The following is a 22,021-nucleotide window of genomic DNA, read 5'->3' on the forward strand; positions in this document are numbered from 1 at the left end:
GTAGTATTTCAAATGCAGTGATACCCAGTGAGTCTATAATTCACTCTTAGCAGCAATGTAGTGTTACCCTCATCAGTGGCAGTCTGTCAAAATCAGGCCTATAATGCCTTTACTCTTAGCTGAAGGTTTTTAGGAATAAAAAGCTAAAGCAGATGTTAAACGTGGCAAATTTTGTATCTTCCTTCTTCTTCCTAGCTCCCTCTCACCATTTACTTTTAATTTTTTGATGCTCCACTTCTGATTCTCTTTCTCTTACTATCCTTTGTTGCCTTAACCTTCCTCCATTTCTTCAATCTCTCTCCATTGTTTATTTTTATTTTTTAAAACTTTATTCAAATTCCATTATTTTATTATGGCTTTGGGGGACTAATGTGCTTAATTTCCATACAGATGCCTAAATTCCTTATCATGATTAATAGTATCCAGTTCCCTAAATCTGACACTTGAGAGTCATATGTAATACTTCCACAACATATTCTCATTCCTATGTCCAATGGCTCATCAAGGTCTTTTTCTTCTCCTTTCTATTTTGTCTCTCTTTTTTTTTTTTCAATTCATTACCCTCTTTTTTTGCTACTTTTTTTACTTGAAGGATAATTGTTTTACAGAATTTTGTGGTTTTCTGTCATACATCACCAAGAATCAGCCATAGGTACACACATGTCCCATCCCTCCTGACCCTCCCTCCCATCTCCCTCACCATCACAGCCTTCTAGATTGTCACCACTGCCCTCTTTTTGATCCTTACCATATCTGCTTGAGTTCAAGCCTTCACCATCTCTAGCCTGAACTCTTAGCACAACTTTGTAACTCTTCTCCCACACACAGCTATCTTCCCTCTGCCCCTTTATACACTTGCCAGCCTAAGTATGTCATTCCCCAATTTCCTTCACTTGTTCCCAGAACTGGTAGATAGAGTCTTACCTTCCTTCCACTGCGTCCAGGAACCCCCCAAACCAAGTCCCTGTCTCTTTCTTTGCAGCCTCATTTCCACTGCTTGCTCATCTGCCTCCCTCTGCAGCCATACTGAATTATGTTTGACTCCACAGCTCTGTGACTGCACACACTCACCTTCTGCCAGGAATGCCCAGCATTTCAACATCTTCTCAGCCAACTATTCCACCTTCCAGTGCCTTGCCCAGTGATGCTTCTGCTGATACCTCCTTCCTCTGTGTACTCATGGGAGCTTCTGTCTACCCCTGTTACAGTACTGGCCATATGGTGAAAACTATTTGTTTGCATGCTGTCACCCCTACTAAACTGTGCTTCCTTTGAGGATAGGAATCTTTTATAGTCTCAGTGGCTGGCACATGGTAGGCATGTTTGCAAATTAAATGAATTTATTGGTTGGATGACTGGAAAACACATTATTTAAACACCATCACTTGACAAATGGACAGATAGATTTCTATGTGACAAGGCAAGTTCAGTAAAATGTTAATGGTAGAATCTAGATGGTGGATATTCATTATAAACGTCTTTCAACTTTACTGTATGTTTGAAAGTTTTTATTATTTTAAAATAAGATACCAGAAGGAGAACCATCTCCTAAACTTCAGTAGTTGAAATAATAATCAAGATTCTATCAGTGGTTCATGTTACCCATAGAGATCCTACTGAAAGATGGTCTTTTAGTTCCCAAGAGATCTTCCTCATTCCTACTCTGTCTTGCTTGGAGTAGAGATGAACTAGCTTCTCAGTTCAGTTCGGTTCAGTTGTTGAGTCATGTCTGACTCTTTGTGACCCCATGAATCGCAGCACGCCAGGCCTCCCTGTCCATCACCAACTCCTGGAGTTCACTCAGACTCACGTCCATTGAGTCAGTGATGCCATCCAGCCATCTCATCCTCTGTCGTCCCCTTCTCCTCCTGCCCCCAATCCCTCCCAGCATCAGTCTTTTCCAATGAGTCAACTCTTCGCATGAGGTGGCCAAAGTACTGCAGTTTCAGCTTTAGCATCATTCCTTCCAAAGTAATCCCTTTTCCAAGAAACAAGGGAACCTGACTCTGGTAGAAAAAAGCATCCTCTTTTACCTCCTGCGTTAACCAGAACTTGACCTGGTTAACCTTCCCCCACAACTGGACATTCCTCCCAGTTTCCCCTTTGTAAGAGCTACTTCCTCTCTCCTTGATCTGATTTCCAGAAACTGTATCAGGTCACGCTCATATTACTTTCATGTAAGAGCCTTTTCTCTTTTGAAATCCATATTATCTGCTCATTTCATATCTCTATGGATGACAAGTTATGACTTAAATCAACCGTTTCATCTGTATTTTTCCAACTACAACTGGCTCACAGACTGCTTAGTCTATGAAGCTTGCCTTGATCCAAACATTAAAGTTTTTAGTCACTTATGTGAGCACTCTTAGCATTTGTGTAAATGGCTCCACATAACACATTCCATCTTGCTTTTTTTTTTTTTTTAAAGAAGTATCTTCCCTGTAAGACTATGAACTTACAAGAGCATTTGAATTTCCATAATAAATGGCAGAGGCTAGCCACAGCAAGCATTCAATAAGTAGCTTCTCATGGAATGAACAGATAATTTCAGACATTTTAATATACTCAATATATATGCTATTGGGAATCTAAGGAGAACACAAAACAAGTTATGACAGCTATATTATTTCTACTTTAATTCTAATTTTATCCTGTCTTAAATGAGTCAACAGCTTTAGGGAGTAACAATTCTAAGATTAGTCATACTTTGCAGGATTAATAATTTCCTAAAAGTTTCCTCCTTTACTGAGAAAGCTAAAAATATTGTCCTAACTGCATACTTCAGATTATGGTGATCAAAAGGTGATTTGGCCAGACAGAAATAACTATGAAGTATTTTTCCAAATAATCCAAGAAATATCAGATTAAATCTATCCATTTTAAGGAATCTTTTTAAGGCAGAAGTAAGTACAGTTGCTAAAGATATTCCGCTCACTATAAAAACAGCCTTACATCTCCAGCTGCAAAGTTTATGTATGATAATTATCCACTGTAGAGAACTGTCTGGAGAAATTACTAAAATGGCCTAAAATAAAGTTATAAATATAACTTCAACATACATTATTGTGGGCATGTCAAAAAGCCAGGTCTTTCAACAATTATTAAGCCTTAATCCTTTGACAGTCATGCCAGAAGTCTCTGTACTTCATAATCAGAAGCTCTGTTTTCATGTTAAAATTCTTGATTTTCAGAGTAAATTACAAACAGCATATAAATGTAGTTGAAAACGATATGCCCCAGGGCTTTTCCAAATCTTTGTTCAAATCCTGGTTCTTCTACATCCTACTTTTGTAATGTGGGTAAGTCACTCTGTGTGTTAGTTTCCTCACCAGTAATACCAACTCTCAAAAGGTTGTTATCATGATTATATAATACATATAGATATTTATGTACATGAGATATATATAATGGATAATAAATATAAAGGGCCTAACATAATACCCAACATACTTTACTATGATAGTTATATCCTCTCTTCCATCTTAATACTTTATCTTGTAACTCTGAAAAACAGACTCCCAAACCCAAATGAACTGATTGATTGCCAATAATTTACAATAGATGAAGATTTGTTTGCTGCAAGGCTTAAAGAAATCTTTAAATTTCATATCATTTAAGGTAAATAGTTTTGCTATGAAAAGTACTTCCGTTTGTAATAGATTTTTGAGCCCTTCTCAAGAGAAGGAAAGCGATTTATAGACTATCCCTTACCAAAGGGAAAAAAGGAGATGGCATTACAGTCAGAGATTCTGCAAATTAAAATTGTAATTTTTAATTAATGTAGGGTATAGCTATACTTCTTTGAAACAGTAAACTATATAGTAAGTGTACTGTATTGAGCCACTAGGGAGGTTCTTAGTAGCTCAGATGGTAAAGAGTCTGCCTGCGATGCAGAAGACCTGGGTTTGATCCCTGGGTTGGGAAGATCCCCTGGAGAAGGAAATGGCACCCTACTCTGCTATCCTTGCCTAGATAATTCCATGGACAGAGGAACCTGGAGGGCTACAGTCCATGAGGTCACAGAGTTGGACACGACTGAGTGACTAACACACTTTTCATACTGCTCAGATATAAGAACTGGGCCACTGGCAAAGATGCAAGTTTTCTGCATCTTGTCATGCAAGATGCTTGCTCTTCCTAAAATGAAATTCCTCATGGAAATATTGAAAAATAAGATTAAAAAATGTCCCTCAAACTAGATAGATTTTATCAAAAGGTACAATCTCTTTTTAATAGATTAATTACCATATCATTTTCATTTGATAAATATTAACAAATTATAGTCAGCATAGCTCTTTATCTTTTTGGTTTTTTTTTTTAAGTCGAGTCCTATAGCTGGGTTTCTTACATAATTAAAATTCATGGCTTCAGATATTTATATACGAGAAGGCAGTCTGAACTTCCTGACTATGCCACAGTTGTCTCTGTACTCTCCAGTTTCTGTGATAGTGCCTTGCAAATAGTAGCATTCAGGAGATTTCAAATGGATGCTTGATTGAATAAACAAAGTACATTCATTTAAATACAATAGAAGAAAATTCAGAATTTGGATGGGTGTCTGCTGTTAATACAGAGACCTCCCCATACGTAACAGAAAATTTTCAGAGTCTGAAGACATTTTCCTCCTATATAAGCAGCTATACAATAACATTCTTTTATTTTTCTTCAATGAGAAAACTAGTATTTGAAACCTAAGAAGTTCCAAACATATGCTTTCATTGTATCTATAACAAGCATGGATTTTAACCTTTCCAATAGCAGAAATCCACTGTTACAGCCAAAAAGAAACAGAAGTTTTTACTTTCAAACTTGGTTCATTAGAAATCATCTCTATCTTTCTAGCACAAATCAAACATAAAATGCTAGGTTGGACAGAAACTTAGAGATTATCTCCATTCCAGTCTTTCATTGTATAGATAAGTAAACTTAGCTCCAGAAATGTTAAGTGACTTAAAAAGGTCATACAGTTCATGGAAGAGTTTGGAAAAAAAAAACCAAACAACAACTTAGGTTTCCTGATTATATATCCAGTACATGTGTAGCTTTCACAAATGCTGTATGCAAACACACTACAACAGTGGTTTTATGGGGCTTTTTGAACCCTGTAAATCAATCCCGTTGAATCACTAGAGATTACAGTCCCCTTACCATCTGTACTGGAGGTACTGGGGAACTTACCTTCAGTACTGGAAATGGGGGTACTGTCACATTTGCTCTCACACTGCTGCATTGATGGAGGTCGACTAGCTTCTGGACAGTCACTTGATGCCTGTCCAGTGTAGGAAAGACACTGCACAGTCCGCATTTGCTGTCCAAGGCCACACTGAGCAGAACACTAAAGCAAAAGACAAGGAGAGACAAAGTACTGTTCTCAACAATTTTCAGGAGATAAAATAGATGCTATGTCATTTCAAAGACTATATATATTAGCTTTTAAAGCCCATATGTAGTTAATCTTGGAGAGGTATATGATTAAATCATTCTATTACAGCATTGGTTTGGAAACTCAAGGATCGTGTCATTACCCTAGAATATAGAAGTAATATAGTTTCCAGAAGACAACAGACAGAGATTTCTTGGGCTCTGATTCCAACAGTGCCAAGCAGTGCCAGTGAAGTTAAACAAGAGTATAATGAGAAAATACCTGTGTGGAAGTAAAATAGACAGAGATTCTAGGACTGGGACATCACTATTGCTCCCTATTTATTAAAGACTCGTGGGAAGACAACTCGGTGGTCTACTGGAGTGCTTTGAATCTGATTAAAATATTAGTTCAGTCTAACAGCAGTGACCATTGTGGGCCCTGGTGATGAAACCAGTTTGAAAAAAAAAAAAAAAAGACATTAAATAAGTACCTTGAGTTTTGTAAAGTATGCAGATCTGAGACAAATCTGAGAAGAGGTCTGTAGGTAGCCAGTTAGCATGTCTCCCTTTCCTTCTTCATCTACCCAGGATTCAATTACTTTAGAACTGAAATGCTCTCTGGGCCTGATCAGCTATCCTGGCTGAAGAGTGAAGCTGTGGTCTATTTTCAGGGCCTGCCACTCAGAATACTGGAAAGGTAAGATTTGGGATCAAGGAGATGAGGAGCTACTTGTGGAAAGATAGGTGATGGTGATATTTACAAGGTAAATAGACCGAGGCCCTGCTGGATTAATTTGCAAAAACTCTCAAGGCACTTATAGGACTTGCCAGGATATTCACAGATACTGTTATTTTTAACTTTCTAAATACAGAATGATGAATAAATGCACCATAAAGATGTAATAAAGCATCTTTGAAAGGTATTTTCACTGATTAATTTCAATTTTAGGAAACTGAATTGAAAATATAGAGGAGAAGAAAAGGACTTGACAACATTTAAAAGAATAAGAACAGGGAAATTTGGTGAAATTATTAACATGAAGAAACTTCTACATGACCTTTATATAACAGTACATTGCAACAAAGAATATATAAGAAAGGAAATTCCTACCTAATTTAAATAAAAATCAAAAGAGTATGTCTGCACTGATTCTTTAATAGCAGAATATCAATTATAAATTGTGAAACTATCACATGTCTACAGATAAACATTAACTGCATTCGATTCTTACTTAAGCTTGTGATGCATATTCCACTTGAGCACTTTGTAAATTAAACTAAATATCATTATACGAAAGAACATTATTAATTACTTGTTAAAAAAAAGTGAAGTGAACTTGCTCAGTCATGACCGACTCTTTTTGACCGCGTGGACTGTAGCCTGCTAGGCTCCTCTGTCCATGGGATTCTCCAGGCAAGAATACTGGAGTGGGTTGCCATTTCCTTCTCCAGGGGATCTTCCCAACCCAGAGATCAAACCCGGGTCTCCCGCATGGCAGGCAGACGCTTTATCCTCTGAGCCACCAGGGAACACAATTACTTGTTAGACAAATGCAAATGTTAATTATTTTATGGTCATAGTTCTTTTATTTCCCCACAGGGCTGAGCATAGACCAAGAATATTTATTTGCCTTAATGGAGACTGAAAATCTTTGCCCACTCCCCAAAGAGGTCCGTAGATACAGCTATACTCTAGCGATAATGCATTTTGGCCACCGTTTTGGTAATTCTATGAAATGCCATTCCTACTAAGTAATGGCAGGCCCAGAGCACAGACAAAATCATGCTGGTGTATTATATGCCACTATGATTTACCTGGGCTCTCAGATATTAGAAAATAACTAGCTACAAGGTTAATTGTAAAACCACAGGAAAAGGGCATTGATTCACTAGAAATTTACTTTCTGGAGCATTATTTTTTAATATAACCTAAATGGGTTTCCTTTTCAACTTTCAAAAGAACAATATTTAATTTGCTTTCTATTCAAATATATCAATTTGCTTTCAAAGGATTTAAGGGGACCTTCAGCAAGATAACATAATTTAAAACTGAGAAAGAAAAAAATAGGAATTGGAAGATAAAATATAAATCAATCCAATCAATATAAAAATACAGGGACTTCCCTGGTAGTACAGTGGATAGGACTCTGCCTGCCAGTACAAAGGACATGGGTTCGATTCCTGGTCCAGGAAGATCCCACATGCTGCGGAGCAACTAAGCTCGTGTGCCACAACTACTGAGCCCGAGTGCTACAACTACCAAAGCCTTCATGCCTGGAGCCTATGCTGTGCAACGAGAGAAGCCACAGCAGTGAGAAGCCCTTGCACCAAAATGAAGAGTAGCACCTGCTCACCCCAACTAAAGAAAGGCTGCTCACAGCAATGAAGACCCAGCGCAGCCATTAAAAAAAAAAAAAAAGATAAAACCTAATTAAGATCCTGACATGTTTTCTGTGAGGTTAAGAGGATTCATTTTCTTAGCGTGAAAATTAAGAAAATGGTGTTAACTGATTTGTTCTTGAAATAGTTGAGAGAGTTGGCAACAGAAGCCAAAGTTCTGGTAGCTTCTTCAAATCTCCAATCATCTAGATGATTTCTCTTTAAGTTAAAATCTTAGAATCCAAGAAGTAGGTGAATGCGGGAAGTGTGCAGGCGGGAGGAACACGGCTCGGTGTCTGCACGTGACTGCTGCCGCCTGCGCGCTTTCCACATTCCCATCTCATCCCTAGGTCTGTGTGTTGCTGCTCGTGTCGTGAGCCCCTGTAATGACCTAATCAGGAACCTCAAGTGTCTCACGGTGCTGCTTCAGCAGGGGCCCACAGTCCAACCGCCTTACCTGGCCCCAGTCTCCTGCCACCCAGCGAGGAGGAGGGCAGCGGCCCAAACTGCAGCGGATGCGGACAGGGGGTTTGCCCTCCTCGGAACACTGTGTTGCTGGGAATGTTTTAGAAAGGTCACTGCTCTTGCACAGAACAATCCGATGCTTGAATCCTGGACCACATTTGGGAGTGCACTGTAAATAAAACAAATACTAATGAATAACGATAGTATAAAGATGGAGAAAAATTTGAGGAAAATCTTTCTCCAACTAAATGTGTATTTGAGTAAACAACATACACATGTACTAAATCTTAAGCAAAGTCTTAACAGATATGAAAATTCCTTAAGTTTTTAAATAGAAGAACTTCTATCTTTTGCACTGAGGTCTTTAAGAGCTAAATCCAGAGTTTGCTTTTCTTGGCAGCTTATCTTCTTTTACTGTGTGTAGGTTTATTCCTTTTGACTCTTCCCTATCCTTGGCCATATTCAGTTGTGGTAAGATGCTATGGATTTTTGGAATGTGGAATTCTTGGTTTCTTTTGAGAGTCCCCTGGACTGCAAGGAGATCCAACCAGTCCATCCTAAAGGAGATTAATCCTGAGTGTTAATTGGAAGGAATGATGTTGAAGCTGAAACTCCAATACTTTGCCACCTGATGCAAAGAACTGACCCACTGGAAAAGACCCTGATGCTGGGAAAGACTGAAGGTAGGAGAAGGGGACAACAGAGGATGAGATGGTTGGATGGCATCACCGACTCAATGGACATGGGTTTGGGTTGGTGATGGACAGGGAGGCCTGGTGTGCTGCAGTCCATGGGGTCACAAAGAGTCGGACACAACTGAGCAACTGAACTGAACTGAGGTGTAGTCTTCTCAAAAAAATTCTTATGGGTACTAGTAGGCCATGAGAAATTACCTTTGTGAAGCAAGCTAAGGTTTGATTCAGATGTGTACAGGTGGCCCTCAGTATCAGCAGGGAACAATTTCAGGACCCTGGAGGACACCAAAACCTGTTGATGATCAAGTTCCTTGTATAAAATGACACAGTATTTGCATATAACCTACACACATCCTCCTGTGAACTTTAGATCATCTTTAAATTACTTATGATACCTAATACAATATAAACACTATGCAAATAGGTGCCAGTGTGGCAAATTCACGTTTAATTTTTTTGGAACTTTCTGGAATTTTTTTCCAAAATATTTTTGATCTTTAGTTGGTTGAATCTGTGGATGTGGAACCTGGAGATATAGCAGGCCAAATGTACTCTTAGTATGCAGTAGCCAAGAATACATGATCAAAGGTAAAGATTTATTGCACAGAGAATCTCTGGATTCTTCCTTGTCCATCAGTTAAACATAATGAATTTGATGATTCTTTAGTTGGACCAGTAAGCTTTTCAAACTGAGGAAAAGATCCTTCTTCCTGTCACAAAGTCTATTATTTACCTTTTTGAAGTTAATTGGAGTGCTCTAGAGTTACTGTTCAGGAATTACCAGTTGGTGGCTGACTGAAGTCCTCCAGCTTTCTCACCTGAACATTTGAGCCTTTCCTTAAAATCTGTACTTCTCAGTGAAGTGAGACCCTTACCCACAATATTTTGAAGCCCTGTTTCTACATCTTTCATTCAAAAACTACTATCAAATTTCCTATAGGAACTACACTAGACTATAGTGTAGTGTAGACTGTAGGGGGAGGGGAGACCTAAGAATGAATAAGTCAGTCTGTATCTCAAGGAGCTCATGGTTTTAATGCAGGAGATAGATAAGTGAACATAATAAGTAACATTACAGAGAATGTAAGAATATATAAATTCTTGTGCTCCTAGTCATCATCTGCCTATTTTATGATTATGAATTCATATGTCCTCTCATTTCTATCAGACTATAAGCTTAAAATTATTTCATTTCTGCTTCATCTTCATATACATCCTCACCCCATCCTCAGGATCCAACAGAGGACTTTGAGAATGCACTCAATAAAGATATTTGGAAATATCTTCAAAATATAAATATATTTGGAAAGATGATGGTTTTGATTTATTTTTAGGTAAATCAAGACCTACTAGCTGTGGGCTGGGAACGTCTTAAGGAACAATGTACACTCCCCTGAGCGGCTTTGCCAGGGGCAATCTTGAACTGGTGACATGTCACAGAGAGAAAGAAAAATAATACAATTTTTTCATGTGTAAATCAAGGACCCATGAACACTCTTCATCACAATGAATGTAGTAACAGAGTGCATTTCCTCTAACTTAGAAAACATTTAATTAAGATACAGTTGAAGGAGAATAATATCCAATTTTTTCCAATATGGTTCCAGAAAAGGCTTTAGATAGGGATTTAGAGGTCAAGAGAGAAATTTCTGATCCCTGTTATTATGTTTTACAGCCAAGTCAACATCCTTCTTTTCAGCTGCAGCTTCATTCTACCCACATAATCAATCACTAGGTTCTGTTAACTGAAGTTCTAAACCTCTCTCACATCTGTTGATTTCTCTCTGTCTCCACTGTCACTAACCCTCCTACCAACAAACATCATTTCTTGCATGTAATATTGCAATGACTTTCTAACAGGTCTCCTGTTCCTTGCTCTTGTCTTACTTCAATCCACATATCTGATTATGTTCTATTTTGATTTTTTTAAAAAATCCTACATAAACTCAAACTCTTTAAATATGCTTACTATACACTGATAGGAAGGCTCTGCTTACCTTTCCAGATTCACTTCAATAGGCATAAAGCTAATGCTGCTGCTGCTACTACTATGACTGTGTGTGTGTGTGTGTGTGTGTATTCAGTTGTGTCAGACTCTTTGTAACCTCATGGACTGCAGCTTGCCAGGCTCTTCTGTCCATGGAAGTTTTCAGGCAATAATACTGGAGTGGGTGGCCATTTCCTACTCTGAGGGAATCTTCCTGACCCAGGGGTCAAACCCGAGTCTCCTCATCTCCTGCATTGGCAGGCGGTTTCTTTACCACTAAGCCACACGGGGAGACTTACTCCTATGACTACCGTTGCTATTAATAACAGTAATTATGATAGCAGCCGCCATTTAATAAATAATCTAGATATCAATGGCTTCCCTAGTAGCTCAGCTGGTAAAGAATTTGATTGCAATGCAGGAGACCCCAGTTCAATTCCTGGGTTGGGAAGATCTGCTGGAGAAGGGATAGGCATCAAGTGCTGTGCTAAGTGCTGTAATTCACAAAGCTCTCACAAAAATCCTATGAGATGACAATTATGTTTAAAAGGAAGAAACAACCTTAGGGTAAGTGGTTGGTACAAAGACATGCAGCGATTAAATGGCAGACCTAATGTTAACACCTACTGAGAGTTTCCTGGATGTCAGACCTTACATCATGAACTCTGTATATGTTATCTCATTTAATCCTCACCACAACCATGTTACTTTATATTTCAAGAAACTAAGACATGTGACAGTATCTTGCAATCATGCATTCTATAGAATGAATAGAACCCTGATTTGAGTCTCTTGAGCTTGCCCCACTTGTGTTTGGTCCTCTTGACTTCACACAAGTTTCTTCTACCATTTATCAGTGTTAGAAGACACAGCTTTAGAGAATTTCTGTCACTCTCTTAATGTTTAATATTATTATTGTTAATGATAATCCTACTGCTTTATATTCCACTAGAGTTTCACAGTTCACAAAATACGTTCAATACATTATTCTCATATATATTTTTGAGCCTTTTACAGGAAGCTTAAACAACTTAATTGAGGTTAAACAGACAGCAAATGGTAGAGCTGGAACTAAATTCTAAGGCTTCTGTTCTAATCCATACTTTAGCTCTTAGCATTCATAGAAACAAAGTCTCATGAATACATAAGTATTAATTATTTTAAAAATAAATGAGGTAAAGTACAAAAGGATAGAGGGGTACTTCAGACTTTAGGGATATGAGCAGAGACATATAGGATGCATCAGGAATTCCGATTAGTATTTAGTATTCAGTTTAGTGTTCAGTCTAGTGTTCAGTAAATATTTTGAGGCTATGATTAATTTTCTATATTGGGAAAATTTATTGAAAAATGTACTCAAGCCTTTCTCTTTCTCTCTTCATATCTTAAAAGCATATGTATATATATTAAAGCCTCAGATAAAAGAATGTCTATATGGGTATAACTGAGTCACTCTGTTGTATAGCAGAGATCTGCACAAAACTGTTAATCAACGATATTTCAATTAAAAAATAAAGTTAATTAAAGCCTGGGACATAAGTCTCTTGTTTATTCTAATATCTTTTTACAGTAGCAAGAAGCTTCTGCTCTTATTTGAACACTGTAGTGATATCTAGCAGCCTTCCCTAAGAGCCTGTGCCAAAGTCCAAAGACAGATGATTCATTCATTTGTGTTTGAGAAGTCCCCAGGGAACCAAATGAGATCGATGACAATAGGGAGAAGAATAAAATGAGAAAGCAACACTGAAATTTATTAAGTGTTCTAAGCCCTCTGCATACCATAATCTACCTAATCTTCACAGAAACCTCACAAAGTGCTGTTTTCACACTCATTTTACTAGTGGGAAGCTGAAGTATTGAGTAGTGCAGATAAATTCACATGGCAGTTCTGAAAAAATGATCTGAAAGATAAATGTAGAAATCCTCTGTGGGACAATGTGAAGTTATATGCAAAGCTTAACATACAACATCTTCTATTGAAACAAGAAAAATTTTAGAAAATTATAGCCCAAGCTCCACTAAGTAAGCCATGGATATTCTATCCTATAGCACTGGAAATAAACAGATAATCAATTGGATTCTCAAAACAGTGAATGACTGAGAACTACATTAAGATTCAATGAATACAATGGCCCCAAGCCCTGAAGATCTAGCAATGAATATTACATGTCTATAGTCATAATCTCAACTCTTCTAGAGGGTGATTATAAAATTAAGTGTTTAAAAATTTCTTGTAAAAATAATAAAGGCACAAGGATGTCACTTAGACTAGCTTTGATTTAAGTAGGGCTTCATCCTCCAAATTCTTCTGACCTTATGTCAGCGATGCTCAAGCAGAGACATCCCTCAGCTTGTTTTTATTACTTTGTCCCTCTTCTTTATTTAAGCTACATTTCATCTTCGCCTCTCTAGCCTTCTGATGAATAAAGATGTTTATCTATCGGACAGCCTCAGTTTTATTTAGTTACCCCCCAAAATAAGAAATCCTAGAAAATCAAGAGAAACCATGATTATGCATATGATTAGTAGGCAGTAAATTAATCATGAATGATTCAGAGCATTTTTTAGAGACAATATTAGTCTGTACTCATGTAAAGGGCGTATTTTTGCACATTTTTGAGTATGCAGTAAAATTCACTAGAAATAATTAGAAACTGAATACTTAGTTCAGTAATAAAGTCATTTTTTAGACAAAAGTCTAGTTATAAATGTCAAAATCCATTCAATTCATTCTTATAATAGCTGGGCGGAAGGTAATTCAGTGGAGAATGATTCTTCAGTAAACTTATTTCTATTTCTCCTTATTGCAGATAAATATCTTTCCTCTTTTATTCATATAATCAGAATCTTACAATTATTTAAAATCTGATCAGATGATTTATTTTTTTGTTCTCATCTCAGTTGGATATAGATGGTGATTTTAATGAGAGATACATTTGTACTTCAGTTTAACATTTTACGATTAAGAAGCAAAAACACATTTTGCAGAAAAAATTTTGAAACCACACCAGGGAAAATAATCTGGCTCTCACTTATAAAGGATAGAAATATTAACATTTTGGGGTTAGACTGAATTCTCTCTGGATAAGTGGGTTTAATTTACTTAGTTACGGCACCAGAGTAGAACCTAGGAGTAAACATGGTGATAGTACAAGTATCTACTAAAACAAAGAATGACTTGGAGGTAGATTTTACCCCACCCTCATCCTTCTTAAGGAATGCTACCTAAATGTAAACCCCCTAAAGTCAATTGAGTATGATGCCAGTCATCCACTTGTAGAAGAATAAGTACAAGAAACAGACCTTTTTCAATGGGTACTCTGTGGGAGTCAAAAGAAACCATTCTTATACATCAAAAGAATGGCTAAGGATTGCTGGAGTCCATCCACAGTACACAGCAATGCTTTCAGAGTAACATGCCAAGAGAGGTAAAAAACAGAAAGCCATTTAAGTCCAACATAGTATGGGTGATCCCAGGAGTGAGGCTAGATTGTAGGAAATGGGAAAGCCATGGCTTCATTAGTTCCACAAAAGACTGCAGAAAAGTCATTTTCCATGAAGGTAATTTGGCTGAATTTTTTTTTTTTTTTTTTTGCCATAAGCGTGGGGTGGGATTCACTGATGGGGAAAATGGTTCCTGGCTTTGCAACAATGGAAATTTTATGTGAGAGCAGCCGGCAAAGAAAAGAAAAAGGTCAGAGGGTACATTCCTCTTACTGCAACATGTTTTCACCAGTTGAACCTCACCCTTGTGATTAGCAGAGCTCAGACAGCTGATAGTTGGAAGTGGGAAGGGGGCAGAAAAAGGAGGAAAGTTTTCATGGGTGTGTCAGAAAGATATTGTGTGAAATTATCTTTGCAAAAGTAAAGTGAAAGAGACTGAACACTGCCTGCTCTTCTGCTGGGACCCCCTTTTTTCATTAGTGGGAGATGTTACATTCCTCTGGGAAGATCAGGCTCCTTGTTCTCACTTTGTTCTCCATAGCTACTCAAACATTTTTTCACTTAATGTTATTTACTTCTACTTATTTTTAATTCATCTAGAGAAGAGGTAGGTTTTGTGGTAAAGGGAAGTGGAAGAGTGAGAGTATACCCTCTTCTTTGGAAAATACACAGGAGAGACTGAATGGGGCAAAAATCATCTCTCCTCCAGAACAAAAGATCAACATGATGGTATTGATGATGTTCAACTAGAATCTTTGAGATGGTAATGGCAGGATTTCCTGACTCATGCTTACCCCAGAATAGTTTTCCTGCATTGCCTGTAGAGAGACAATAGCCCACTAATTTTTTTTGGTGGGAGTGAGGGTGGGGTGGGGGGTGGGGTAAGGTAGGGGTAGGGTGGGGCAGTGATAGTCCCAACCTGTGTACTCCATGCCCTTGGCTCTACTTCTCTACCCTAAGCTTTGACTCAGCTATCTTAAAGAGATAGCAGACATGTGATTAGAAGTCCCCTTCACTTACATATATTTCTTCAGGCAGCTTCCAGGAGTGCCTAACAGCCTCATACAACCATTTGAGCAAGTCACTTATAAGACTGGAGAGATGAGAATTGAAATGCTAAGAGTAGGGTAATTACAACCTACATGAGATTGAATTAGGAAGAAAATCTTAAAATGGTATTTGAAATGGAAATATACAGTAGTTTACACAATGTATATTTTAAGGTGATAATATTTGGTGTTTCATGTTAAAATAAAAATATAATGACACAGAAAAATGTAGGTCCTGAGACCAATGTGAAGTGAGTCTGCACATGAGAAGGTTTTGCTGTTTTAGTGATTGGCAGAAGTTTTTTTCTAGTTTTTGTTTTTGAACTTGTCTGTTTTTCTCTACTTTTTGCAGAAGAATGATGTGGTATAAAGTTCTGTATTCAAGCCTGCTTTAACCTATCACTACTTTTTCAATCTATCTTCCATTTATTCTTTAAAACAAATCCTTTCCTCCCACCCTACTTTCACCACATATTCTTTGTGTTTTTGTTCAGTTGTTTCTCTTATCAGGAATACGTCTCCAGTTTCTCAGTTCTCTTCCCTACTTCAGATTTTACACTCCTACAATATTCAGTTCAACTCTCATCAACTAAAAAGCCTTCTGATTCTATTCCAGGCTATTCTGACCTTCTTAGCTCTGAATCTCTGTATCACTTATACAATCCACCATTGTGTTAAACCCAGTCTTATGTTATTCTCTAGTTGTTTCATAGATATTCCTTATTTTCCCAAGTTTATGAGATTCTTTTGAATTCTCCTTAGTCCCTATCCCAATAAGGTTAGAAAGCACCCAATTATACTTATTGAGTTGGCTTAAAACCCTTCAAACATTGCAGCCAATCATCAGGTCTCTCATTATGATTTTCCAGTAACAATGTTGCCATCATTATCAACACCTATTTATGAATTTCTACAAGGGTTTTGGGCACTGACTTGCAAGTAAAACAACTACTAACATGTACAGTTCCATAAAATGTCTCTTCTTTATCAATGGATTTTATCTTCCAAACGAATTTAGGAGTTAATCACTCACTGTAGGTAACAGAAGAGTTTATACCTTTTCCATAACCACTGAGTGAATAATACCAGGAATATCTCTACATTTGATTGAAACAGAAATAAAAGTTAGGTAGGCAGAATATAATTACTGAAGAAGGACTATGGCCAGGAAACTTGGGAGAACACTCCCAACTTCTCCCAAAGATTCCACAGATAACCACAACTGGTCAGAATCTCCATTTCCATGTACCATTTTAAATACAGTCTCTCTTTCAACCCCAGCCCTCTAGCAAAATAAGGCTACTCAAGTAGTAAGATTCACAGGGAGAAAAGTTACATCCATAGGTTCCTAAAGAACAGTGTTTAATTATTTTTGTTTATTTTTTTCACAAACTTATGAGGTCTACAGGAAATACCTAAAGCAAGTACCACAATATTTCCAGCAGGAAATGCATCCTGTTTTGCTAACTTAGAAAAATGATCTTTAGTTATATAGCCAGATACTCATCCTTTCTAACACTAAACAACACTTGAGAAAGATTCAGTTCCTCTTTAGGAAAAGTAGAGAATGGTACAATATGTATATGTGTATGTCTCATGCAGAATGAAGAGTCAATTAACTCTACCTCTTACCTTATTTTTCATAAGACCATTTCTCTGAGGGTTTGGGATTATATTTGACTTTTTACATGTATGCCAGAAAAACATTATCTTAGTCAGATCTTCCTCACTAATCATGTAAGTGGAGGTAATGATAAAATCTGAATTTGACTTTTTGATATGTTATAACCCTCAAATCCATATTTCTTCCACAGAAGCAATTTAAATATATATAGATACATAATATGTGATAATCAATTAACAAATTCATATGTAAGAGTTAATATAGTTAGGCTTAATATAGTTACTTTGAAAAAAAAAAGATAAACATATCACTTGTTTTGAGCCTATAAATACTGTTCAATAATAGCAAAGAAAAAGGAAAGAAAAAGAGAAAAATATACATAAGGTATATATATGTATATATACCTTAACTCACTATAATAGTCCCTCAAATTCACTTCAGGCTTGTTTTTAATCAAACTGATTACTAGTTTCTCATTGAGTTTCCTGACCCCCAAAACCTTTAGTTCCTGGCAAGCAGCAAAAAAAGTATAACATGGCCAAATTCACTGTTATGCAGTCCTTACTTGTTAAGTTCTAAGACGCTCACACGCTCAGGTGTCCTTAATATTAAATGCTTTGGTATTGATAGTTAAGACATCTCAAAACATACAGCCTCAGATTTCCTTACTTCTGACCAGTCCAAAGCCACCCACTGAGGGGGACACGACTGGTTGTTGCAGGGCTCTTTTTCAATAGGCCGGTGTGTTAAACAACCACTGTAGTCCAGTGTCTCCTCCTCAGAAGGTCCAATCTTCCTGATGCAGAGTACTGCCCTTGTGCGCATCCCACCATCACAAGTCTTGCTACATTCCAACCAGTCCCCAATGAACCACCTGCAGCAAGAAGTGAAAGAAACACAGAAAAGCATTCCCTCAGTGCAGCCAGAGATTTCAGCAGAGTGAAGGCACTATATCAGTGGACTACCTCCTCGTCCCAGAAGAGCTAACATTTCAGTGTTTGTTGACGTGACAAATGACAAACAGAAGAACTGTTTCCATATACATAAGGAAAAGATAAACCACTGTTAGCTGCTTTCTAGAGTATAGTGCATGGGCTTTGCAACAGGCAAACACGTTCAAACAAGCAATGCATTATGTGTTTTTAAACTTTTTCTCCATTTTTTAAATTAATTTCTAAAATGAGGATAACAATACCAATTATGAGATTTTCATGAGGATTAAGCAAGGTAACATACGAAGCTCCAAGGACACATGCTGGTAAATGTTAAAAACTGGCTCCTCACGGGAGGAAGAGTCTTGATCCATCGCATTTGCCAGTTTTTGTGATATAGATACTTCATTATGGCCAAATTCAAGCTATCACCCTGAACATAACTAAGACAAGATATGCTAGTCACCGGGTCTCAGGCGCTTCTACCAACATCTGACACATAACAAGCAAGTCACAGAAGCCATTTTTATTATTATATTGAGAGAGGTTCTCCCTCAATTCAGTGTTTGGTGATAAAACCACCCTGCAGGAGCAAGGGATTTGTTTCCTGATTCCCAGAAATGTGCATCACGCTCTGCATAAGACACAAGTCTTTACTGTCCTTCTAGGGGCAGAGATGGCCCAGGTGTCCATTCAGAAGACATGGGAGTGCTGAAGACTCTGCAGTAGGAGTAGAGTCCTGAGCCAGGTCTGTGAAAACATGGAGATCCCTTGCTTTGACCTCCTTTACTCCTAAAAACAGCTTCTACAGAGCTAATGTGGAAGAAACAGAAATGTCTTAATAAAAGAACATATCTCATATTTGTAGGTATACCATGCCTAAAGTCATCAATGAACTTCCATATATGCAATTTCAGGTATATGTTTGTGTCTGTGCCATATTTCTGCATGACTCACTTTTTGGGCACATTAATTGGTCCAAGGGTACTAATCATGATCCCAACCAAACCAAGAAGAATTCAGCTTTAGAATTTTTACATCTAAACGTAAGCAAAAGGAATACTTTCCTTTCTGGTCACAAGGTATATAAAGATATAAGAGCTGATGATGGCCATGTTCCCTGTCAAGTGGAATTAACTGATCTGAAAGAATGCAGAGGAGGAGCTACAGTCTTCAAAGTATTTGAGTGCTTGATTCCAGCCATTCCTGAAGCTAGGTCCACTTTTATATTTCCCTCGGCTTTGTTAATATAAACCAATAAATTCTCTTCAGTGCAGAAGCTAGCTGAAGTTGAAGTTGTGCTAGTTCCACCAGAGTTCTGGCTGATACACTATTTTATTTAATGTCATGAATATATGCTGAATGCCTACTATGCTCAAGGCACTGTGCTTTGTTTTATAGAAGAGAGTAAGACATTGTGTTAGGAAAACAGTTTTCCAAAATCATGATAAGTGCAATGATGGAGCTAGAACTAGATCCCACATCCACTGTTATCCACTGAATTTCACTTCCAACAATGCAACATTTCTAACAAATAGTAGAATCTAAACCACAAACATGAGGTCAAAAGACATTTTCTTCAATCCATGCTTATAAATCATGCATACATGCTAAATGGAGACGCTCATGCTCTTGGGTAGGAGACTAACCAGAGAGAAGAGTATAAAACTTAAGAACAAATGTCACCTCTTTCCATGAGCTTAATTCAGTTGTGTCAGTTTTGTATATGGAAGATAATACCTTAGTGAAGTCAGAGTACTAGTGTCCTAAATTTGAGCCTGCTGCTGCTGCTAAGTCACTTCAGTCATGTCCGACTCTGCAACCCCATAGACGGCACCCTACACTCAGCCAAATAAGCCACAATGGCCTTTGTTCATTATTATCTTTATTATCTTTACTGACAGAGGGAAACCAGCATTTAGAAATATAATTAACCAGTTTCCCAAACTTAAAATATATTTTGTAAAGAATTTATAATTTTTCAATCTAAAATTTACTTAAAGAGTGACAATTTAATCTGGAATTTTAGAAAACTGACATCAACATCTTTTTTCTAAGTCATTTTCCAGAAGAGATTTAAAGTGATTTTCATATTCTTTCCATTTTGTTTTCCACAGATTAATAGGATCCTAAGTTGTTAGTACCATTTTTGGTAAAGAGGAAAATGTGTACTGAGAATAATAACTTGCATGCCAGCCATAGTGAAACTCTGATTCAATTCGAAACAATGATTTCATCACCAAGATTAGGGGATAAAACAGTACTGTGTATAACTCAGCCACAAAAAGTTCAGTCATACCACCTCCAGCCATGATCTCATTAGGTCTCATAATGTAAGAGGGATGGAGGCCTTCAAATTAAACACAGGTGCCCAGAGTAACAGCAATGACTCAGGAGGTGTTGCTGTTATTTTTGCTCACAAGGCCAGGGCCACCTCTGCCTTTTTATTCTTCATCCTCTCTTTTATTGCCAACCATCTCTTAGCCTATATGTATCTCTCTAGCATTTAACTTGAAATGTATGAAAGTAAAAACATTATCTACCCTCCTAATTTCCCTTCTGACTTTAACTTTGATTTCAGGCTTCACACTCAGTCCCTCTCTGTTGTATCTTTATTGCTCAGCAAATCATCCCTTCCCATGTCTCTCTAAAGGATTAAATCACCATCCAGATATTTAAACAGTTTTGCAATTTTACCACTGTATCTACTAGTCCCAGTTTCACCACTCTTCTGTCCAGTTTAAGACAGACTGCTTCCTCATCATTTTCCATGTATTTGACCCTCTGATGACATTCTCCCTATTTCTGTTTTTTCATTCTCTAGATTCAGTGGTAAAATACGAGCATGAAAATTCTCAGAGATTATCAGCTGCTGAATCATTATAATCTGCATAATACTGGGGCTATTTCTTTTTGAGCTGAAGAACCTACAATAAAATTGTCTTCATTCTCACCAGGATCAAGAAGCTGTACAGTTAGTAGGATTCACTTTTGAGTGTCTGAAATAAGAGTGGCTTGATATAGCCTGTGTAATCCAATCTACAGTATCTGTACATTAAGAGGACAAACAATAATACTGGAGGAAGGGAGTGAGATGATGGGAGTTGACTTCTAGGATCCCTCCCAGGTCTGATATTTTGGAGTTTCATACAGGATTTGATGATCTTTTCCTAAACTTAAGAGTATGGTTGTACATGGGAGTGAGGTGCAATGACTCAAAATAAAAAGATACTATTAAGAAAACCTTGCCCCTGGGTAAAAATCTCTCTCCAGTGTGACTCCTTTTGCTTATAACTCTTATCATACTTAACATATTTTGCCTTGTACTATAGTTATTTTTATAGAGCTTCCCTGGTGGCTCGATAAGGAATCTGCCTGCAATGCTAAAGATCTGGGTTTGATTACTGGGTTGGGAAGGTCCCCTGGAGGAAGGCATGGCAACCCATGCCAGTATTCCTGCCTGTAAAATCCCCATGGACAGGGGAGCCTGGCAGGCTACAGTACATGGGGTTGTAAACAGTCGGACAGGACTAAGCACAGTACAGCACCATGTACTGTATTCTATTGCTTTCACCTTTCTGATTTTCACCAATTTAAAAATCAAAGTTACATACAGGAATTATATTCAGTATTTAAAGATTCTTCACATGAGGTCATATACAGAAATCTTTTTGCTATTAAAAGACAGCATGGTGAAAACTGAACGCTTGGCCTTTCTCTGGATTCTAACTCAGCATTACTTCCTTTTCCTATGGTGAGGCACCAACTTCCTATCAGTCATGCTCTTTAACATCAACTCCTCCCTTTTCCTTTTCCTAATGATTTCTGCCTATGTCATGAATCCCACTATTTTCATTCAATGCCTTTAGAATTATTGTTTTTTTTTTCTCTCCCTAATCACCTGACCACCTTGACTATTATTCTCATTCCCATAAAAGAGTTGCTCCTCTGACCACATTATTTTTTCCCAGCAAGACTTCCTTTGGCTTTTTAAAGTCTCTCAAATAAACACGATTATCAGTATTTTTTATCAATGCCTCTTTTGTCTATTCTTCCTAGTCCCTGTCATTTTCTTTACGTAA

General features: G+C 37.5%; 1 protein-coding gene across 6 annotated transcripts in view; it reads right to left on the bottom strand.

Moving 5' to 3' along the window:
- Positions 1-22,021, bottom strand: part of ADAMTS6 (ADAM metallopeptidase with thrombospondin type 1 motif 6) — a 290,379-nt gene that overhangs the window by 11,514 nt on the left and 256,844 nt on the right. For 3 of the 6 annotated variants that reach the window (XR_005724832.1, XM_040262603.1, XR_005724834.1), the window contains 3 exons: positions 17,677-17,881; positions 8,201-8,377; positions 5,179-5,335 (listed from right to left, as the gene is read on the bottom strand). Coding sequence is in view for 2 of the 6 variants with exons in the window: in XM_040262603.1 (XP_040118537.1) it covers positions 5,179-5,335; positions 8,201-8,377; positions 17,677-17,881 (539 nt within the window). In the remaining 4 variants the exon portion in view is untranslated. Of the gene's footprint in view, positions 1-5,178; positions 5,336-8,200; positions 8,378-17,676; positions 17,882-22,021 lie in introns of those variants that run through there. The other 3 variants (XR_005724833.1, XM_040262604.1, XR_005724835.1) reach the window with 2 other exon arrangements.

This window comes from Oryx dammah, unplaced genomic scaffold (genome assembly GCF_014754425.2).
Source record: "Oryx dammah isolate SB20612 unplaced genomic scaffold, SCBI_Odam_1.1 HiC_scaffold_20, whole genome shotgun sequence".
In the NCBI taxonomy this organism is placed as follows: Eukaryota; Metazoa; Chordata; class Mammalia; order Artiodactyla; family Bovidae; genus Oryx; species Oryx dammah.